The 22,566-nt window shown below is 38.0% G+C and overlaps 1 protein-coding gene across 9 annotated transcripts in view; it reads left to right on the top strand.

Annotated features, from left to right (window-relative positions):
- Window positions 1-22,566, top strand: part of dtnba (dystrobrevin, beta a) — a 58,535-nt gene that overhangs the window by 23,553 nt on the left and 12,416 nt on the right. For 6 of the 9 annotated variants that reach the window (XM_061987208.2, XM_061987206.2, XM_061987204.2 and 3 more), the window contains 12 exons: window positions 37-117; window positions 1,834-2,047; window positions 2,141-2,226; window positions 4,977-5,131; window positions 5,227-5,326; window positions 5,466-5,632; window positions 13,438-13,562; window positions 14,266-14,337; window positions 17,785-17,862; window positions 18,368-18,455; window positions 18,541-18,620; window positions 20,296-20,409. In XM_061987208.2, the coding sequence (XP_061843192.1) occupies window positions 37-117; window positions 1,834-2,047; window positions 2,141-2,226; window positions 4,977-5,131; window positions 5,227-5,326; window positions 5,466-5,632; window positions 13,438-13,562; window positions 14,266-14,337; window positions 17,785-17,862; window positions 18,368-18,455; window positions 18,541-18,620; window positions 20,296-20,409 (1,360 nt within the window). The remainder of the gene's footprint in view (window positions 1-36; window positions 118-1,833; window positions 2,048-2,140; window positions 2,227-4,976; window positions 5,132-5,226; window positions 5,327-5,465; window positions 5,633-13,437; window positions 13,563-14,265; window positions 14,338-17,784; window positions 17,863-18,367; window positions 18,456-18,540; window positions 18,621-20,295; window positions 20,410-22,566) is intronic. The other 3 variants (XM_061987205.2, XM_061987211.2, XM_061987210.2) reach the window with 3 other exon arrangements.

Raw genomic sequence — 22,566 nt, 5'->3', positions numbered from 1 at the left:
AACAGTGTTATCATTGTTCTCTCTTCTGTGTCCCAGGGGAGCAGAACCTTGATGCCATTTGTCTCTCAACGTATCGAACGGCCTGCAAGCTGAGATTCATTCAGAAGAGATGCAACTGTGAGTCAAGGACTAATATTTTACTGACCCGGATTAGAGGGAGCTTCTCATCCTGTCATATACACACATTAATTACCCAGAGAGATATAGCTGTGACACAATGACCTGCTTGGTTATTTTGCAGCGTTGTACCAGTAGTTGGAATATCAAGAACGTTTGATTATCCTAAACAAATAAACAAACAATACAATTAAATGGACAGTCTTGATAAGCAAACATTGCACATCAAATAATATTGAATATCTTAAAGTGCAGTTTTTTCCCAAGTTGGAAAAACTGGCTTGGGTTTTTTTTTTTTTTTTTGTTGCCATCACTTTCCAACAATCTGGGCATTCTTGCTCAATTGTCGGTTTGAAGCCGATATTTTCCTACACAGGGACATTTGGCTTTGAAATCTAATTTTTGTTCCCTTAATTTGTTACTTTGCCGGTCTTCTCACAAGCAAGTAGCAACTTGCGAGGCTCTGTCGCTGTTGGAAACGAGCAGTCCCGCCTCTACACACAGAGACAAAGATTGTGGATGACTGACAAGAGGGTTCAATCCCTTTATTTAAATCCGTTATTGAACAAACGCACTAAGGCGGTCAGAGCGATGCACAGCGTGGAACCTCTTTCACCCTGTTTGAAAGCAAGAGACGGAGAAAACAAACAGACGTGGCAATTTATCAATGCCAGCAAAATTATTGTGTTCATTTTCCTTTATTGTTGGATTAATTGGCTTATTGATTATCAGCCCAGGCTTACAACTATTGCAAAAAGCCATTGCTCTTATTCATCCCTGAGTAATTAGTTTAGTAATAGTTTATTTTTTAACATGCATTAAATTACAATATGGTACATCACATATTTACGGTTTCACATTCCAACATGTCCAAAAAGGTGAAGAGAGAAGCATATTTTATTTAACACTTCCTGTCTCAAATTGTAACACAGAAAAACAGATAACTGAATGAATCAATTCATGTCAATATAGTTTACATGATGTTTACTGATTTGCTGAATATATATAGGTAAAATCGAAAACTATTTAATATCGTGTAAAAGTCCATTCATTTCAGAATTTTAACTTCTAATGTGTAACTAATATGTGATATAAACTCATGACATACAAAGTCAAATATCTCAAGCTTTTATCTGTTATTATAATTTTGATGATCATGGTTTACAGTATTTGAAAATCCCAAATTTCCTGACATTTTTATTTGGAGTAATAATAGGCTGTAGTGTAATCCATATTTATTAAAATTATATCAAAATAAGTTTTGAAATATCTTGAGTTGCGTGTTTTGAGCCTATGTCATACATTAGTTTCACATGATTGCAAGTATAAACAAACCTCTGCACGATATTACAATTTTTTGAGTTTCACCTGTAATTGATGATAGATTGTCTCATTTATCAGTAAAATTCAAGGTGTTTATCAGAATTGTTCTTCTTTGTACTATAACACTTTTGAACAGTTTTTAGTTATAATTGAATCATATGTTTTTTGTTTTCTGTTAATGATAAGGACTCATTCCCTTAGTCAAAAATATTGATTTGGCCACTTTTCATGTAAAACAAACCAGATCAAAATTAAGTGAAAACTAAGGCTAGTCATGGTGTATTTGATTGGACAGTCATTGTGTCCCGGCACTATTTTTTCCAGCCTGGACACATTGTACCTAAATGTAAACATGTGTCACCACTATTTGACACCACCTGATTTCAATTGCAGTGCACCTCATCGACATATACAACGTGATCGAGGCGGTGCGCGACGCTGGTCTGAACGCCGTGGAACTGAATGCCGGCATTTCTGTGACCAGGCTGGAGAATCTGGTGTCCTCCCTGTTCAACCAGCTGAGCAAGCGCCTGCCCACCACACACCCAATCAATCCACGAGAGAGTACTCTCCTGTTTGTCCAGTTCATTCTTGCTGCCATTGAGAGGTACATGGAAAAAAGTTGTTTCTTATCCAAATATGAGAGGCCTGTACACATCCAGTATTTGTCGTGTTATTTTTATTTATTTCTATTTTTTAGCGAGCCAGATGGCAGACTGACTGTGCTATCAGTGAAAGCCATTTTGTCTGTGTTGTGTGGAGGAAAACTAGTGGACAAGCTCCGCTGTAAGTATCAGCAGACACCAAAAAGAAGAATTAAGGTGGCTTGAGGCCTATTTGGCCACACTGTCTGTAAGGGCCTCACTCATAACTACGGCTGCAACAGTTATTGATTTTGACTGTTTCACGATTATTATGCATTGATTAATTTCACAACATTGTAAAATCACATTGATATTCCTTACAGATTTTAATTTGTTATTTGAAAAAACATTCATCTAATAATAACCTTATAAATACAGTACAAAATAATTAATATAAATATATACCGTAATTTTTTTAACGGTGTCCCTGAGTGCCTAGAAAGTCACCTAATAAGTCAAATGTGTTATTATTATTATATGACCATATGTATTATTATTTATGTATATAATAATAGGCTCCAGCGACCCCCCGCAATCCCGAAAGGGACAAGCGGTAGAAAATCGATGGATGGATGGATAATAATGAATAAATAAATTAATAATTGTATGAACAACATAAGACTAAGTTTAACTATACTATTCCCCCAGAGGGAAATGTTACTCAGTCAATAAACTCAAGTGTTATTGTCCTCAACTGTCAACTATGCCTATTAATTCATTTTTAATAATATTCTATGCTGTGTTGTTAACTGGCATGCACATATTAAATTCCTCTAAGTGCTGTTATTTTACGAGCTCCTGATGTAATGTTAGTGTTCTACTCCTGCTATATTAGCTAACAATGCCTATAGTTGATTCAATACAGACAAGAATAAGCAATCATTTTTTAATTTTATTTATTTATTGATTTTTTTGTCCTGTCCAGCTTCTCAGGCAAATCATATAGTTGATGTAGATGCCCATATCGGCTGTTCAGATTTACTTTACAAAAGAGAAGTGTAGGATACTTCTCTTGTTGCCTTATTTGTATTTGACTTTATTAAATGTATTTATATTATCATTTGGTGCAGCCGGGCCGCAGCAGGAGGGGATAGAAAGAGAAAAAAAGGAAGACAGAGGGGGAAATTGTGGGGACAAGAGGGGGATTAGACAGAGAGACAAAAACAACAACAGCAAAAACAATAACAACAACAACAACAGAATAAGCAATCTTTAATGTTAAATGGTCAGTAAATGACAGGACTACCTGTTGCTGTTTGTTTACTCTGAACAGACTCAACGCTAAGCTGCTAAAGGTGGGAAAAAAGATAAATTCTTCTATGCATCACGATTAGAATGTGGAAGATTCTGAATCGTTGGACAAATGTCCAAATATGGATTTTCAATGTATGGTAAATAAAGTAGTTTTAAAATGCAGCATTAATGCTAATGTTCTCAAAACGTTCATTGTAGCATTGGTCCTAACTAACAATAGGAGAACAAATAGCTAAAATTATTTTGATATTATGTGTTAGCTGGGTTAGCGCAGAGCCGTGGACACATGGAGGATGGAAGGAAAGACAAATTAAAAAAGTATGCTCGCCGCGGCGCGAAACTAGCTTGAATGTAAAGTAGTGAAACAAAAAACAAAACAATGCTTTGTACCCTTCAACTGATGGCTAATATGAACCGTGTTACAGCAGAGATTACCCAGTTAAGAAGAGGAAATTGGCAAGTAGATTAATAAGTCTGGAGAGACAATAATATTCATAAAGTGCGACCGCCGGCCGGCAGCACTTTCGGCCTTAGATATGAATGAGTAGATAGACGACATACGCCTTTGAGCCGCATGTTTATGGCGACTGGGGCCAGAGTGTCTGTGCATTCTGTGTTTATTTATTTTTTCACTTATTTGGCCACTACAGTCTTCCATATATATAAATTATATATAAATATCTTTGCTGTGCTCACTGACATTCAAAAAACGAAAATGGCGCAATACTGCATGTCAGTAGCCAAAGGAGGAGCATTTTGTAGACACATTATTAATAATAATTAAATGTAATACATTTAGAATATATAATAATGATATACAACATATTAACAATATACAATATAATATAAATACACAATACTGTTAAATAATCGATTTATAATCAAAAAGTAGCCCCTGAATCGTAATGGTAATCAAATAGTGAGTTGCGCAAAAATTCCCACCTCAAAAAGCTAATGATTATTAGGGACACATTTATATTTAACCACTCAATTCTTTAATTTAATTAAATTAATTTTTTAAGTAACTGAAATGTTCCCACACAGCATTTGTTTGGGTGGTAACAGTTCCCTGCCTTGTCCTGCTGCCATTTTTAGGAGAATGTAGCATACTAGCATGTTTTTGTGTACACCGTTGGTGTAACTTTGTTTTCGTTCCGTGCAGGTTGTGCCAAAATTAACGTACGAAAATTACATAATGTCCGTTTATAGCGAGTGAGGAGGTCTGAAACATGGGGCATAGTGGAGCCTTTGCAATAAAATAACCGTGACGTTTATAGTCCTGGTTAATAGTAAAACCGGTTAATAGTTGCATACTTACTCATAGCTGCCTTATTCCTTGAATTAACCGCAATTATCCAGGGAATTTTGGGTTCTAATGTTCCTCAAGCCTCTTTTTGTATAATTGACATGTTTGTCCTGTTCTCTCTGGGTGCTCCAGTTTACTTTGTGCATGTCAGGTCAATCCAGACTCTAAATTGCATCGATAGAATGTAAAGGTGCATGATGATATACACGGTATACATAAGTGTCATCTTGTGGCAAGCATACAGTATGTTACTACTGCTGCTGTTCTTGTGTGTGTGTGTGTGTGTGTGTGTGTGTGTGTGTGTGTGTGTGTGTGTGTGTGTGTGTGTGCAGATGTGTTTTCTCAAGTGTCAGACTCCGGCGGCGTGATGGTCCTGTCCAAATTTGACAATTTTCTAAGAGAGGCTCTCAAATCGACTTACGCTGTGCACGAACGACCGTCCTTCGGCTACACGAACAACATGGCTCGCTCCTGTTTCCCACAACATGTGAGCTCAAGCATCGCATCCGTTGTTGTGATATGTGTGTGTACCGTACTCCTTACTTGTTTTTCTGATAAGTTTGCTTGTTTTCGTTGATGTAGAAGAGGGTGATGCTCAACATGTTCCTAGATATTGCAGCAGACCCCCCTCCATGTCTTGTCTGGCTGCCCCTAATGCATCGTCTTGCCACCGTGGAACATGGTAAATATCCATTAATTAATTGTTTTTTGGGATCATTTGCTGTTCAGAATATGCTCTTGTTTGATAGTACTTCCCTTGTTTAGCCAAATTATGCACATTTGTAGTTTTAGCTTTTAACCTTCCTCTCTTTCTGTGTTAGTTCACCACCCCGTGACATGTTCCTACTGTCGCAGCAACGGTATGACAGGCTTCCGCTATCGATGTCTCCGTTGCCGTGGATACCAACTCTGCCAGGACTGCTTCTGGCACGGCAATGCCAATGGCTCTCATAACAACCAGCATCAGATGAAGGAGCACTCGTCCTGGGTGAGTCACCACAAAAAGGTTTTTGAATAAAATGTGTTGCAATATGTACTGTATATTTTCTGACATAAAAGTTAAATTTTTAGGTAGTTGGTAGTTGCCACACAGTGACTGATAAACCAAACAAATGTATATTTACATCAGTAGAGCTCAATTACTCTAATTCAGTGATTCTCAAACTGTGGTATGTGGGCTCCATCTAGTGGTATGCCAAATAATCACTTGATTAAAGTACAGTGTTTTATTTTTCTATATTCAAACACAGTGTTACTATTCACACTGTGTAATGTTACACACGGTCCAAAAATATTGAATATACATGTTAAATAAAACCTCTACTTTGTTTTTTATGAATACCCAGGCAGTAACTATGTTACTGTATTTTGATGTTGGTCATTGTGGTAGTACTTGGAGAGTGAGAGTTTTTTTCTGAGGTGGTAATAGATGAAAAAAGAACCACTGCTCTAATTGATACATTTTCTCTTCTGGTAAAATAGTTGTTTGGTAGGGGTTCTAAAAAATGATATACATCGCGATTTATTTTTTTGTAGATTTTAAATCGATTCATAATTGTCAAGAATGTATTTAAAAATACAAATAAAAAACAAAATATGTATTATTTTTTCCACAAAGTTTTTTAATAAGTATTGTATTTATGTCTTCTCAACTGCTTGTAAATTTAAATCCTAAATATTGTCAAGTTGGGATTGGGTAATTAACATTCTGTGATTTTTGTAAAAAAAACAAAAAAAAACAAAAACATTTTTTTCAAATATGTTTTTTAGGGCAACACTGCATATAAGTCAGACGTCAGTAGCTAAGTGAAGCTTTTGTAACCTGTTTTTGAAAAGGTTTTATTATAAGTTAATAATACATTATGAGAATGCTGTTGAATCAAGAATCGATTCTGAATCGAATCGTCACCCCAAGAATCGGAATCGAATCATTCCCACCCATCCTTCAAAGTTTTGTTAGAGGAGTCTGAATTTACTGTAAAGCTGCGCTGTTTGTGGGGTTACATTCCAAGATCCCCAGTTTATGGCGAAAACTGCAAGTAATTTATGCACCCATAAAAATGTCCTAAAACGTTTTTTTTAGGTACGCTAACCCACAGGTGTCAAGCTCAATGCCCAGGGGCTAGATCTGGCCTGTCACATCATCTTTTGTGGCTCGAGTAAGCCTAAAAAAATGTGCGTCAATAAAGCACTTTATTTTTGTGCAAAATGTGTTCTTAAAGTTTGACAGGAAAACTGGATTAAATGTAATTGCATATTTTCAAAAATGTTATGACATTTTTATTGTGTAACAAAATATTGCAAGCATTTTTTTGTTGTCAAAAATTCCTAAATATCTGCTTGTCAACTTTTGATTTTAAAGCAAATTATTAATCAATGTATTAATAAAAAAATATATAAAAATTCACAAGCATTTATGTATTAATATTCATGAGGCCATTATATGTTTGTATTCATATATATTCAGTGTTCCAAATGGCCCTTCGAGGGGCAGTCATAACTACAATGTGGCCCTCAATGAAAACCTCTGCTCTATGGGGACGGTGTGGCGCAGTGGTAGAGTGGCCGTGCGCAACCCGAGGGTCCCTGGTTCAATCCCCACCTAGTACCAACCTCGTCATGTCCGTTGTGTCCTGAGCAAGACACTTCACCCTTGCTCCTGATGGGTGCTGGTTAGCGCCTTGCATGGCAGCTCCCTCCATCAGTGTGTGAATGTGTGTGTGAATGGGTAAATGTGGAAGTAGTGTCAAAGCGCTTTGAGTACCTTGAAGGTAGAAAAGCGCTATACAAGTACAACCCATTTATCATTTATCATTAACCCTTGTAGGACCGCTCACGGTTACTAAACACATTTCAATTATGTTTTAGAAGGTTTAAAAGGATTGTATTATGCAAAGCCAACATTTTCTTACCTTTTTTGTATATTTGCGATCCACATAACCCCAGAACATTTGAAATCAAACGATTTTGGCACTGCAGAGATATTTATAAAACAATCTTGTCTTTTTCCAAACTTGATCCAAAAGAGCTGTTTAGAATTTGAGAGGATTGTGACATAATTTGCCTTAGTTACGTCAGTGGCAATCGGTTAGAGAGTGGCTTTAAGATGTTCTAAGACGGTCTAATGTATGCATAATTTTGACCAAAGAACCACCATATCATTTGGAACACAAGGAAGTGTTTTAAATGTAGAAAACAAATCGTGGTATGACTCCAATAATAAACAAGTACAGGCATACAGTATATAGTATTGCACTTACAATAGTCATGTCATTTCAAAGAATCTTCCAGACTAAAAATGTTGAGTGAATTGAATGGATTCATAGCTGCAGCACTCATTTTCCCCTGCAGATAGCGCCATCAAACCACTTTCTATTTAAGTTACTATTCAATAAAAAAAAAATATATATATATATAATTTAAAGCTGAGAAAAAAGTCTGTGACGAGACATGGATTTACTGTATAATGTTCCTCCCCAGGCCTTAAAATACCAACAGTGTGGAAAAACAAGTGGCATCTATATTGAAACTATTATCACATATATTTGATGTAGGACACCCAAAGACTTACAAAGTTTGTAAATAGATATGATCAAAAGAGTATCAATCTCAAGGAGACTCCCGAGCCATTTTGAGAGATAATGAGCTAGCTACGACATAGGAACTACAGATCCCTTCATTACCAACAACAAAGCAAATCATGCAGACTTTGTGAGAGCCAACGATTACTTTGGGCAAAATTATGATCCATAAACTTATATAGTTGATTATGAATATAAGGAAGAAGAACTACAAGTTTTAGGAGCTCTTCTAAACACTAAGCATCATGTAGCAGTATTGCTAAGTGCTAAACAAGAAATATAAACTACAAACATAATAAAACGATAGCTTACTGTACGATGTCTGCTCTTACTTCGATGATGACTTGCAGGCTGCCCATTTCTTCCCGTTTATATGAAGAATTAACACAAAGGGTTAAAAAGCAAACATCTCCCTGCAGACACTGTCTTCGGTTGAGTGTGTTTGTGTCCATCTCGGGGTATTATTTGGAATGTCACAGATAAACAACTTTTAGATGTATTGCTAAATCCTCCTATAATCTAATGAGATGCATGATTTATAATCTAGAATGACTTTGACGAGCCGAGACGCCATGATGCGGGAGCAGCCAGGACATCGCTGCCGGCTCACAGTAAAGCATCAGAGGGCTATTTAACTGTGTGTTATCAATCCGCCGCTAAAAATAGTTTATCTTCGTTAGCACTTATAATAACAACAACGCTAATGTTTGGTTAATATTCAGGTCACGCTATGTATATAGAGTATTATTTGCGGGTTTTGGATGGTTCTTTAGAGGGTTTTGTGGGCGAAATAGAGAGCCCCCATAGACTACATTGTTAGCTGACGTTTTATGTATTTATTTATTTACGACTTAGAATACATTTAAAAAAGAAACGTGTTCATGTCTTCCATAGGTATTGTGATTTAATTGTGCACACTGCTCTACTTTTTGCATATTTCCATTGTGACTGATCTGATACTATGGTCAGAGTGCAGAAGTGTTACTCCAGTGATGTCAATCTACGGAAATTACTGCAGACTTTTGGAGTAAAATATTTAAAATGCCTGACTGAATTTGTGGCATTTTGTGATGTTTAGACGGCATTTTCACATACTTTGCTGATTGTAAATACAATTGGATATGATTTATTGGATACAATGAAACACAATTAAGCATATGAAGTCAACTTGTTTTTCCACTCTAATGGCACTTAAAGGTGGCGGAATGTCACATTTCATTAAAAAAAGCTGCTAATGTGAACACAATTTACACACAACTTTTAATTTATACAATATAGACAATATTAATAATAATAATTTGGCCCATGATAGAGATTTTAGTACTATTGTTATAGCTGTGTCCCACAAATTTGACAGCGACAAGTGAACGACTGCGTCCTCAAGAAAATGTAGCCACCCCGCTAGCGGCTAACGTCCCTTTACAGTGTAAAGCCACTTCTAAGTCAGCATTGCTCGCTTCCATAGCAGCAAATAAACTGTTTATTACAGGTACCATTATCACTGAAGGACAAGAAATAGCTTAATATGCTACACTATACATTGTAGCAAGATATGCTAACTGCAAGATTGAGCTTTTGAATGTAAACAAAGGTAGGCAGATTGATACAAATATCGAAAGTAACAATACAAAGTATATTATCAGTATGTGGTCGATAGATCAATATTTTTTATTTTCAAAAAATCTTTTGTCATTTTTTGTTGTTGGTTACAAATTTAGGAAATAAGTCCCTGGACAAAGGATGATTCTAAGATCAAAAACCCAAGGATTTAAATCAGAGCCAATAATAGTAGGAAATCATTTAAATATTTATATGGTATTGTTACACCGCCATCCTGTGTTTTTGTCTGATTTTAATTAAAAGGAGCAATCAGTCATCTCAAAAATTTGAAGTATCAGTATCCTCATCTGTATGACCAATACAGACCCTGTAACTACTTTCTACAAATATGTAGTAAATAGCCAAATTACAAGAGTAAGTGCTCATTACATTTTAACAGAAGTGTAAATGGAATCAATCATGTTACAACAGAAAGTAACCAGATATTCACAGTAAATTAGAAGGAGATTAATAATAGTTTTGACAAAATAATACAACCGGGAAAGACGCAATATGTTACTGCATAAGTCAGCAGCCTAATTAGGAGCCATTGTAACTCATTTTGAAATTTGTCTATAATATACTGTGATATATATATATATATATATATATATATATATATATATATATATATATATATATATATATATATATATATATATTAGGAGCCTTTGTAACTCATTTTGAAATCTGTCTATTATCTTTACATACCAAATAATATACTGTGATATATATATATATATATATATATATATATATATATATATATCACAGTATATTATTTGGTATGTAAAGATAATAGACAGATTTCAAAATGAGTTACAAAGGCTCCTAATATATATATATATATATATATATATATATATATATATCTATATATATATATATATATATATATATATATATATATATCACAGTATATTATTTGGTATGTAAAGATAATAGACAGATTTCAAAATGAGTTACAAAGGCTGCTAATATATATATATATATATATATATATATATATATATATATCATGATGTAGATTTTAGGCAAAATCGCCCATCCCTAAAATTAATTATTTTTGTATAATTAATTACTCACCATTGTGTGTTATACTCAATGGTTAACTGGACGTCTTTATGTGCTAGACGCCTCAATCATTGGTATTTGTTCATCTACTTAACCATTCTGGGTATCACTCCATCTTATCTGTCTTGTCTTTTAACAAAGAAACAAGGAAGACACAATCTTCATTCACTGAATGTTCTGAAATTTGTCGTTCCCAAAGTAAGAACTGAACTGGGCAAGAAAGCATTTACAAACCCCGTTTCCATATGAGTTGGGAAATTGTGTTAGATGTAAATATAAACGGAATACAATTATTTGCAAATAATTTTCAACCCATATTCAGTTGAAAATGCTACAAAGACAACAAATATGATGTTCAAACTGATAAACATTTTTTTTTTTTTGCAAATAATCATTAACTTTAGAATTTGATGCCAGCAACACGTGACAAAGAAGTTGGGAAAGGTGGCAATAAATACTGATAAAGTTGAGGAATGCTCATCAAACACTTATTTGGAACATCCCACAGGTGAACAGGCAAATTGGGAACAGGTGGGTGCCATGATTGGGTATAAAAGTAGATTCCATGAAATGCTTAGTCATTCACAAACAAGGATGGGGGGAGGGTCACCACTTTGTCAACAAATGCGTGAGCAAATTGTTGAACAGTTTAAGAAAAACCTTTCTCAACCAGCTATTGCAAGGAATTTATGGATTTCACCATCTACGGTCCGTAATATCATCAAAGGGTTCAGAGAATCTGGAGAAATCACTGCACGTAAGCAGCTAAGCCCGTGACCTTCGATCCCTCAGGCTGTACTGCATCAACAAGCGACATCAGTGTGTAAAGGATATCACCACATGGGCTCAGGAACACTTCAGAAACCCACTGTCAGTAACTACAGTTGGTCGCTACATCTGTAAGTGCAAGTTAAAACTCTCCTATGCAAGGCGAAAATCGTTGATCAACAACACCCAGCAACGCCGTTGGCTTCGCTGGGCCTGAGCTAATTTAAGATGGACTGATACAAAGTGGAAAAGTGTTCTGTGGTCTGACGAGTCCACATTTCAAATTGTTTTTGGAAACTGTGGACGTCGTATCCTCCGGACCAAAATGGAAGAGAACCATCCGGATTGTTATAGGCGCAAAGTTGAAAAGCCAGCATCTGTGATGGTATGGGGGTGTATTAGTGCCCAAGACATGGGTAACTTACACATCTGTGAAGGCGCCATTAATGCTGAAAGGTACATACAGGTTTTGGAGCAACATATGTTGCCATCCAAGCAACGTTACCATGGACGCCCCTGCTTATTTCAGCAAGACAATGCCAAGGCACGTGTTACATCAACGTGGCTTCATAGTAAAAGAGTGCGGGTACTAGACTGGCCTGCCTGTAGTCCAGACCTGTCTCCCATTGTGTGGCGCATTATGAAGCCTAAAATACCAAAACGGAGACCTCCGGACTGTTGAACAACTTAAGCTGTACATCAAGCAAGATTGGGAAATAATTCCACCTGAGAAGCTTAAAAAATTTGTCTCCTCAGTTCCCAAACGTTTACTGAGTGTTGTTAAAAGGAAAGGCCATGTAACACAGTGGTGAACATGCCCTTTCTCAACTACTTTGGCACATGTTGCAGCCATAAAATTCTAAGTTAATTATTATTTGCAAAAAAAAAAAAAAAAGTTTATGAGATTGAACATCAAATATCTTGTCTTTGTAGTGCATTCAATTGAATTTGGGTTGAAAAGGATTTGCAAATCATTGTATTCCGTTTATATTTACATCTAACACAATTTCCCTACTCATATGGAAATGGGGTTTGTAGGTTTTCAGCACCGAATGCTTGGAATAACCTACAATCGGATCTTCAACTTCAAGCCCTTGTTACATTAAATTAGTTCAAATTTGGTGATTTATGTGTTGTTTACTGTTTTTAATGTAACCTTGCTGCTGCCCTCTTGGTCAGGTCTCCCTTGGAAAAGAGATCTTTGATCTCAATGGGATGTTACCTGGTTAAATAAAGGCTATAAAAAAAAATAATTAAATAATAATCCTGCTCCACAATATAAGCAAAAACACCTAGGATCTAAAAGTAGTACTGTACCATACGTTTTTTTAGTTAAATATTAATTGGTCAAACATGTATACTGTACATGCAATCATGCATACATATACATACAGTAAATAGAAGAGAAGACATGTTACAAAAACTATTTTTTTTCCATTTAGAATAACGTAAACAAAACCCACAGGCAAAAATTATGTCTTGCCCACAAACCAAATAGGGCACCTATACAGGAAAATAAGTAAGAAACATGCTAATACAGTGAAAATACTAATACAAGATTTTGCCAGCTGTAACAGGTTTACCGTACATATTTTCAGTTTTATGAACTAACGCCAGAGAACGCAGTAACTAAAAATGGGTGATGTGCTCTTGTTTTTATTGCGCAAATGAAGTCTTGTCCACACATTAGAGGGACAAAAACTGCCACTTATCACCATAAATATGACATAAAAGGCAGCACTTGACAATACAATGTTTTTTCTTTGAGCAGAAGTCGCCTGCCACAAAGCTGGGCCGAGCGCTGGGCAAGACCTTGGGCTGCGTATCGTCCAGGGAACCCCGTCACCCTCTTTACCCAGAAGAACCTGAGCGGACCTTGAATCTGGCTAACATTGTGTAAGGCACTTCTCATATATCTTTGGTGTCCAATAGTAGGGAGCTCGGCACAGGGGTTAAAGTTTATTGTGCATTATGCATACATTATTTAGGCTATGGAATGTGTGATGATGATGACGGTGCAGTGGCTGTTAAATGATTACCCTTGGAAGCGTACCTGCTCTGGAATGGAACAATCAATATTCCCAAAGCGAGACTTCAGTCAGGCTTTCAGTTGTCACTACTAAACAGTGTAAAGGTTACTTTTCAAAGAGGGGTGTAAAACAATCCCTCTCTCACATGCAGACAGCATGACAGGGCAAAAACTAATTCAGCCAACCATTGGTTGTTGGCTCCTCCCCTGAAGCGCATCGAGAGTGTTTGATTTTCCAAACATCAGCAGACGAGTTCATCGCATGCCTCCCAGCAGTGAGCTTTTTTTCAGGCCAGCACACCGCGACCACACTTAGCTGTGAGTACTCACATGGTGGATCTGCATCTGCTTTTTTCCTTCCCAATCTTTGTCTTATCCAGCCTTTTTCGCGTTATTCATTCATCTCTTTCTGTCTTTGGCTTGTGATCTTTGGACTGTCTGTGTTTGTTCTGACCAGAAGCGATTCGCCATTGCACGAATACACTCTGAAGCGTGTGAAAATGCGTACCCACTGGGGCCTCTGTATTTTTAATAAGTTGGTGACATTTGCGTTTGTTTATGTACATACAGGCCCTCTCAACCTATTGAGACCACGAGTTCGGCCATGCTGCTCTCCCCACAAGCGTCAGAGTCCTCCAAGAGGTAACAAAATAGCTGCTCAGTGCTTGCCTCGTTCTTTGTCCAGATAACTTCTTTATTTGGTGTGGACTGCTCACAAAGAAATCAGAATGTGTCAATTTTCGTTTAACATTGATTTTATTTATTCAATCAACCAATTTAATTCACATATAATGGGTCGAGGTTAGTTTTTGCCTCATCCCTTTCTTAAAGTGTGAGTGAAGAATGTGCTACCGACCTGATAGGTCAGAAAGAGAAAGAGATGATGCAGTATTAACTGCTCACAGATGCTACCCAGTGGTTGTTTGAGCACACTGCAGCTAGTCCTGGATAAATCAACCAACACCCACTCCTTAATGCTTCAGTCACACGCAGGATTCTCACAGGAGAGAGGCAAAAACTAACCCAGACCCACTGTTGTGTTGCATTGTGGTGTGATCATTTTTAAGCAAAAAAGACCCCCAACATTACAGGAATATTTACTATACTAATGTGATGTGTGATTGCTTACCTTATATGGACAACAATGTTGTGACACCGCACACAGGGAGGAAAAAGAGAACCCCTTAGTGTTCAGACAGGTTGGATATCGTCCAATTTTTAGGTTTACAATATCGCCCCACTGATAGCAGCCATGTTGCATTGCAGCGACGATGAGATTAGCCTTGAATCAGAATCAGAATAGTTTTTATTGCCATTGTTTGACAACGGGTTCACAAACTAGGAATTTTTCTTGGTGTGATCGTGCAACATAAGACACATATAACACAGAATAGGTAATACAATGAGCTGTAACTGAGCTATCAGGTCTTGTTATTGTTCATGTACCTGATGGCCGAGGGGAAAAAACTGTTCAGGTGGCGGGAGGTGTGGGTCTGGATGGACCGTAGTCTCCTGCCTGAGGGGAAAGGGGAGAATAGTTTGTGTCCAGGGTGAGAAGAGTCAGCTGTGATCCGACCCACACGCCTCCTTGTCCTGGAGGAGAACAGGTCCTGGAGGGCTGGGAGCTTGCAGCCAATAACCTTCTCAGCAGCACGTACGATGCGCTGCAGTCGAGGCTTATCCTGGACTGTGGCGCCGGGAAACCACACGGTGATGGAGGAGGTGAGGATGGACTCGATAATAGCTGAGTAAAACTGCACCAGCATCTCGGTCGACACCTTAAGTTTCCTCAGCTGCCGCAGGAAGTACATCTTCTGCTGGGCCTTCTTGATGAGGGAGCTGATGGTCAGCTCCCACTTGAGGTCCTGGGTGATGGTGGTGCCCAAGAAACGGAAGGAGTCCACAATGGAGACAGGGGTGGGAGAGTCAATCAGGGTGAGGGGGGATGGTGGGTCTGTGACTTTCCTGAAGTCCATGATCATCTCCACTGTTTTCTGGGCGTTCAGCTCCAGGTTGTTGAGGCTGCACCAGGACGCCAGCCGGTCCACCTCTCTCCTGTAGGCGGACTCGTCGCCATCCAAGATGAGCCCGATGAGGGTAGTGTCGTCCGCAAACTTGAGCAGCTTTACGGACTGGTGACTGGAGGTGCAGCAGTTTGCATACAGGGAGAAGAGCCAGGGGGAAAGTACACAGCCCTGAGGAGTACCAGTGTTCGTGGTTCGACTGTCCGAGACAATCTTCCCCAGCCGCACGTGCTGTCTTCGATCCGTCAGGAAGTCATTGATCCAAGTGCAGAGGGAGTCGGGCACGCTGAGCTGGTAGAGCTTGTCTCGTAGCAGTCCAGGGAGGATGGTGTTAAAGGCAGAGCTGAAGTCCACAAACAGGATCCTGGCGTAGGTTCCTGGGAGAGTCCAGATGCTCCAGGATGAAGGTTCACTGCATCATCCACAGACCTGTTGGCTCTGTAGGCGAACTGCAGTGGGTCTAGGAGGGGGGCGGTGATGTCCTTGAGGTGGGGCAGGACCAAACGTTTAAAGGACTTCATCACCACAGACGTCAGCACAACCGGCCTGTAGTCATTAAGTCCTGTGATCCATGGTTTCTTGGGGACAGGGACAATGGTGGAGGTCTTGAAGCAGAACTTGAGCTTCCTCTATCATTAAAAAAAGACGACTATACTGTGCGCCATTGCTTGTTATTTTCAGTCAAAGAGCAGTGAGAGGTTGTGGATTGAACAACTTCCCCAAGATCTGTCGTTGTGTTGTCAGCATTTTTACTGTTTAAAGGAAACATTTCACAAACACGTTCTCTTTAGTATAGGATAGACATAACCTTTATTAATCCCAAATTTAAACCAGATGGTAAAAAACCATTTGGGAATGTATGCATTCTGACCCCTTCTTTAGCTGTATTGCTACAACCTGCAACAATGTAGCTGGCAGAGATTTGTTGATTCATTCAAATTTGTAGTCAAATTATCGTGATTCAGGATCAAAATGCTATCAAAACATATACTATACAATATGAAATTCCCTCCAGTCTTCTGTAGGTGACGTCAGCAGACTGATGTAGGCCCGCCCACATATTGGAGCTAAAAGTTCCAAAATGTGTTGAAAGCCTAAAATCACTGCTGTGTCTATTTTGGGGGGAAATTAACCTGTAGACATAATTTTTAGGTCCAAAACTATGACAAAAGTGCCAATGTTGTGAGCATTAAAGAGACACTTAAACCTCTATTGATAAGGCACAGTGCATGTTAAAGTTAATGTGTCCTTCTGTAAACCACAACTCCCTGGTGCTAGCAGCATTCACGTGGCCCCAAAACCACTGCTATGCTTGACTGCAGGCAGGACAAAATGATCTTGCTACTTCCAATAATGGCCGTGTTTAGTCATTTTTAGTGGCAAATAGTAAATCTGTACAGCTGTAAAGCTGTACACTGACTACTTTAAAGTATATACAAGTTTGATTTGTATAGTATTGTCTATTGAGGGTGTATAAACTAACATATGAGGTACTGTGTACTAATTGTAATAATACAATTATACATCTGTTGCTGTCTTCTATCATGGAAGACAGTATTTCCCAACCTTTGAGCCAAGGCATTACATTACAGAATTCTGTTTGAAAGGCAACACGTTATTAGTTATGTCATCTGGTGGAAGGCTATTTACAGTAATTGTTCTGCCTGTGACTGCCATAGACAGTGGAACATTACATACATTATTTATCATACATAAATAATCATTTTTGCACCAGTTAAGTGATATTGTATAATTTCCCGCATTGATAGGTACAGTATAGTAGGGCAAACTGAACACTGAATGTTCCCTTTGTAAAAGCAGGTCTTCTTTCCACTTTTCTTAAGCGACTTTGTGTTAGATGTAGTTAATGTGTCTTTATTTATTTTGTATTGAGTCACTCAGAAGTGAGAAGTTGCTATGTGCACAGTCATGCTCGAAGAGAAATGCCCTTCCGCAAACTGCTCCCCCTGAGGGATTAGTTAACTGAAGAGGAGGCCTTCCTTCGACTTTGTCCATATAGTTTTTGCGATGCTTATTTTGCTGTGTGTAACCTGTGTGTCACCAGTTTGGCCGTGGCTCGACGCATGAACGAGGAGCACGCTTTGATCGCCGCTTATGTGAATCGCCTCCAGGGCAGTCCACGGTGAGAGGTTGCAGGGATACAAACATTATATGCTGAGTGACGCTGCACCTCAAATATTATCAAACTTCCATCACAGATAGACAGACAACATTCACACTCACATTCACACACTAAGGCCAATTTAGTGTTGCCAATCTACCTATCCCCAGGTGCATGTCTTTGGACTTACCATACTTTTTTTGTCAGGAGATGTAACCGAAAACGATGGATGTGTGTTAAAATGCATTTTGTTGGCAGCATGTTTTGTTTTAACCTGCAACAACAATCAGCCTTTTGAGAAGTGTTGCTGTATCATGTGCTAGTTTGACTCATCTGCTAATTAAGCAGAAGGGATCATTTTCCCCCTTCAGGGTTTCCCCTTACTGTTGGGAAATGTTACTTTTATGTGGCAAACAGCAGTGAACCTACCTAACAAATGACACAACACAACCAATCTGATGTTTAACATATTTGTCTGCACAATGTTGTCAATTCATGTTGACACTGAATCTATTGTCCCCATTAGCAGCATACACAGCCCCAGCAGGCAAGACGAGGAGCACAAACTCATCGCCCGCTACACCTCTAGACTGGCAGAGACTGAAAGCTCAGGGGTGAGGTCATTTTCACATATTTGTCACATATTGATAATCATATGTGGAAAGTGCTGACTAATGTGTGGTCTGCTTGTGTGTTTAGGTGATACCCACCCGGAGCATTAACTTTGATGTGAACAAACAGAAGAGAGAGCTCATTGCGCAGCTGGAATGCAAAAACAGGTTTGAATTGTGTAGACAATTATAACATTCAAATAATAACCTACCGTATTTTTCGGAGTATAAGTCGCACCGGAGTATAAGTCGCACCTGCCGAAAACGCATAATAAAGAAGGAAAACAACATATATAAGTCGCACTGGAGCCCGGCCAAACTATGAAAAAAACTGCGACTTATAGTCCGAAAAATACGGTAGTTAGTTGCATTGGTACACATATATATTTTTTCTACATTTAAAACACTTTTTTTGTGGTCTTCATAAAATGCAATGGTGTTTTTTTTGGTCAGAATTTTGCGTAGATTGTTTAACAAACCATCTTCAAGCTGCTTTCTGCTCGTCTCTTCAGGATGTGCTTTATTAACGTGCCTCCACTTGGACTGTCTTCTCCCCGTTAGCCATGTTGTAGTTTTTAGCGCTTCAATATCTAGTCTCCTGACAGATATAAGTTAGAACCATACGCTAGTTTGTATTAGAAATGGCAACAGTGGAGGAAGCATGTGCATCTGCCCCAAAACAAGGGGTTGGACAAAAAGAAGGAGCTTATTGACTAAAATGGCGAAATTGCACTTAGTTCTTCAGGTAAAACCTTACCATACATTCGCTGACGTGACCAATGGGGAAAAATGTCAGAAAATTCCAAACGTCTCGTTTGGAGAAAGTATGATGTAAGGCAAGATTGTTTTATAAACATCTCCGCAAAGCCTCAATGGTTTGATTTCAAATTTTCTGGTACTATGCAGATCCCAAATAAACAGCAAGTACCAATAGGTAACAAAAGTTGGTTTCGCATAATAGGTAGGTACCCTTTAACGGGGTCTTATTATGTAAAACCAACTTGATTTGATGGGGAACAAAACCCCAAAACAGATAATAAAATCATGAAATAGTATACAAATTTGTCCATTACACTGTTATAAATGTATTTTCTGAGTGATTCAAATCGTTTCAATCACTTTACTTGAGGAAAAATCACAAACCGATAATAGTCACATGGCAACAATATTAATAAAACAATCTTGTGTTCTTCTAAGCTTGCTCAAAGCGAGAATTTACAACTTTGGTGACGTATTTTGCCTTAGTTACGTCAGCAAATGGCTTCATATATGGTAGAGATTTACCTAAAGAGCTTTGGACGAGACGGGCTTTTTTATTCATTGTAGAGCAAAATCGTAGTCAATAACTAATTTTTTTTCTCTGTCCTCTTGTGGGGCAGACTGGCTTGTACATGCACATGCATCCTTTGCTGTTGCTAATTCTAATACAAGGTAACATTTACTGCAGTTAGAAATTATACCTGTCAGTAGACTCCACATGGAAGCGCTAAAAACTACATCATGGCTGATGGGGAGAAGACGCTGTCAAAGTGGAGCCACGTAAATAAGATTGCACACAAAACGTGGGATTCTGAAGGGCTGGTCAGAAAGCAGTTTGAAGATGGTCTGTAAAACATATGCTATACAAGATTTTGTCTGAAGCATCACCATTACATATTATGTAGACCACAATGAAGTGTTCTAAATGTAGAAACAAGTCATAATATGACCCTTTTAAATTCAATGTCCTCCTTTTTTGTGTTGCACCGGGTGTGTGCTTTATGTTATTGTACTGTTTTCTTCCTGCCTGGTCAGCTTTGTTCACCCCTCCTCGACCTTGACCACGTTGTTTTTCATTACCCAGAGAGATTTTGGCAGAGATCAAACGTCTCCGTTCAGAACATGACGCCATGTGCCAGCCCAGTCCGGAGAAGGGCAGCACCAACCCAACTCTCTTGGCGGAGCTTCGCCTGCTCAGGTAAACACACGCGCTCAATAGAAGCTACCCTACATATTGCGCTTACATACAATACAATAATGTTTCTTCAACAAAGGAAATCATTTTGAATTTGTTTAAAAAAATAAATAAAACTTGGTTAAAAGATTTCAGTATACAGTAAGTACTTTTTGAAAAAGTACCGCGATAATAACAACTGTGATAATTTTGACCACAATAACCGCGCTAAGAACATTTCATACCGTGACATTCCTAACATTCATCCTGCGCTGTTGCCATTTCTAACACAAATTCGCGTATAAATCAAACTCATATCTGTCAGTAGACTCGCTATGGAAGCGCTAAACACTACAACAAAGAAGGTGGTGGAGAAGACGCAGTCGAAGAAGAGGCACGTCAAAAAGACTGCTCACAAAACGGCGCATCCTAAAGAGACGGTCGGAAAGCAGCTTGAAGATGTTCTGTAAAACAATCTATGCAAAATTTGGACAAAAGAACCACTATTACATGTTATGTAAGTCACAAGGAAGTGTTTTTAATGTAGAAAAAATCTTAATATAACCCCTTTAATGTAAGTTTGACATCAATATTCTTTATAATCGGACTGTAAAACCGAGCATAGAGAAGCAAGAGGCTTAGGTACTCCAATGTGCAAGCAGAAGTGGGGTCGATCGAGGTAGCAGACGCATGTCTCTTTAATGTTTAACCAGCGGAAGCTTTTTTCATTTCTTTTTTTTTTTACACTTTATAACAGACATTGCATTTGTAATACAGGAAGCCAACATTTGTGGGTTTTTGTCAGATGCAAAAACTGTTGTTTTACTGTTTGAATGAAATTAAATGAATGAATGAATGTGTCTGCCAATATGGAGGATTATATATCTAAGCTGAAATATCGTTCACAATCATTATGAGAGACAGGACAGAACGATGGATCTTTTTTGTTTTGCATTCTAATTATTAAATACATTTTATTAAAGTTTGCTTACATTGGAGCCTATGGGAGCCGCACAATTCCGCCTATAAAGACCTTAAAAACATCTAAATACCGCCATTGAGATTTTATATACATGGCGTAAGTATATATGTAATGTAATAACGGGCACATTTTTAATAATATTTAATATTTCCGTATTTTGATCATTTTAAGCATACGTGGCGCATTCATTTAAAAAATGCATCACATTTACTTTTTTTTTTTCTTCATCACTGATTATTACTCACTGAAGACTTTATGAGAGACAACCAACATAATAAAACATCACTTACTGTATAAAGTCTGCTGTCATTAGGATGCCGACTGCTGGGATGTTCATATATTCCCATTTAGGTGAAGAATGACTCATAATACTCACGAAGAAGCTGGGTTTGGGGGGTACCAAACGTCTTTTTGTGTCTTTCTCGCCATTTCCGGGTCCTTAATGGCTGTCTAAGTGTACCAACTTGTCGGATTACCACCTCAAACGTATTCTGTCCAGGTGAGATACATGATTTATGATCTACAATACTTCCAGGGAGCAAGGAAGCGGCAAAGCAGCAGACCACTCGATGATGTAAACATAGGGAGACACGGAAGTGATCACAGCGCCGCCATAAATAGTTTGTCTGCGTTAGCGCTTATAATAACAATTTCACTAATACTTGATTAATATTCAAGTCACAAAATGTAAATGGAGTAATGATGGCGGTTTTTGAATGGTTATTTATTGGATTTTATGGGCGAAATAGAGGAGCTCCCATTGGCTCTGCTACGTTTATTTAATATTTACAATGCATCAAAAAAAATCCATCCGTCGTCATGTCTTTCATAATGATTGTGAATGATAGGAAAAATTCCCCCCAAAAAGTGCAGTTCCCCTTTAAGACAAATTCAAATTATAGATAGTGCTGCTTCAGATACAAATGCAGAAACACTCCAAATGTTTTATTAAACCAAATGGGACCAAAAAGTATTTGATAACAACTTTATTAAATACTTCTTGGTCCCATTCATCATATCATGTTATCATTATAATAACATTTTTATGAAAGTGAATTAATCCCTGTAACCTGTATCAACAATAATTTGAGCATTTGAATTTAAGTTAAACATCACCTGGTGTAAAGGTCACTGTGCTACGTTATTTACAGGACCCTCCATCTCAATACAGTAATCTCTTGTTTAGGCTTCTATGTGCT

This window comes from Nerophis lumbriciformis, linkage group LG26, assembly GCF_033978685.3.
Source record: "Nerophis lumbriciformis linkage group LG26, RoL_Nlum_v2.1, whole genome shotgun sequence".
Classification (NCBI taxonomy): domain Eukaryota; kingdom Metazoa; phylum Chordata; class Actinopteri; order Syngnathiformes; family Syngnathidae; genus Nerophis; species Nerophis lumbriciformis.
This window is presented reverse-complemented; position numbering and strand designations above follow the sequence as displayed.